We start from the raw sequence: 980 nt of genomic DNA on the forward strand, positions 1-980 counted from the left end.
GCCGGCCCCGCCTCGTCGCCCTCTGAGCCGGCCTTCCGCGGCCCCCACTCCGGCACCTCCCAGCTCTGGTTCTCGCACTCCCACGAAGGTAAGGGTGCGGTCGGGGTGTTTCACGACGCCGGGGCAGGCACGAGGGCACCGAGCCAGACGGAGCTGAGGCCCGTCAGACTCGTGGCACTGGTGACCGTGGAGCAGGCTCCTCCCGCTGAGCGGGGCGCTGGGGGGCGGGCGCCAGGTGCCAGGAAGCGCGCGGCGGGGGCGTGTAACCGACGGGGGTTGCAGGTGCGGCTGGCGTGGCCCCTCCGCCCGGGGGCTGGGCCGGGGCGGACCCCCTCAGGGCTGAGAACCGTTCCGGGCGCTCGTCCCCACCACAGAGCACGTGCCCTCCTGGCTCAACCGATGCCGCCCCACGCTTCCTGCGGCGCCAACGGCTGCTGGCGTGGCTTCCCGAGGGCAGGGGAGGGGGCTCCCCCTGCAAGCCCGCCCGGACGCAGGTGGAGGGGCTGGGCCTCCGGGCTTGGCCCAAGGGGTTGCAGGGGACCCCCTCGCTCCGGTGGGGCTGGCTCCCCCACGGCTACAGACCCCCTCCACGCCGGGCTCCCGCCATGCCCAGGGCATCACCACCTGCTTCGTGCGCGGGGAGCGGGCCGTGTGGGGCGGGAGCGCGGCGAGGGGGTGCTGGCACCGTGCCCTGGCCACCGGCCCGGCCCGGCTGCTCGTTTGAACGGGTGCCAGCTGGCTGCCGGCAGGCCGGGGCTCGCTCCACGCGCCGTGGGAGGGGGTTGCATGAGCCAGGCCCTGCTGACGGGCAGCCTGGCGGGGAGGAGGCTGAGAAGCCTTTAGCTCCTGAGCAGACCCTCCGCTGCCTGTCACAAGTACAGCGAGTCTGCCTGGCCTCAGCCCCCGGGGCAGGCTGGCACCGTTGCAGCCAAGCTGGGGGCTCCCAGCACCCCCTGACCTCCCCCCAGGTCCCCTGCCCT

At 74.8% G+C, this 980-nt stretch overlaps 1 protein-coding gene across 1 annotated transcript in view; it reads left to right on the forward strand.

Annotated features, from left to right (window-relative positions):
* The window catches only part of BAHCC1 (BAH domain and coiled-coil containing 1), a 93,095-nt gene that overhangs the window by 44,613 nt on the left and 47,502 nt on the right, over positions 1-980 (forward strand). The window contains 1 exon segment of the mRNA XM_019515030.1: positions 1-88. This exon segment is cut by the window's left edge and continues 16 nt beyond it. Coding sequence (XP_019370575.1) covers positions 1-88 — 88 coding nt within the window.

The sequence above is a fragment of the Gavialis gangeticus genome, unplaced genomic scaffold (genome assembly GCF_001723915.1).
Source record: "Gavialis gangeticus isolate Ggan-Ray unplaced genomic scaffold, GavGan_comp1, whole genome shotgun sequence".
Lineage (NCBI taxonomy): Eukaryota > Metazoa > Chordata > Crocodylia > Gavialidae > Gavialis > Gavialis gangeticus.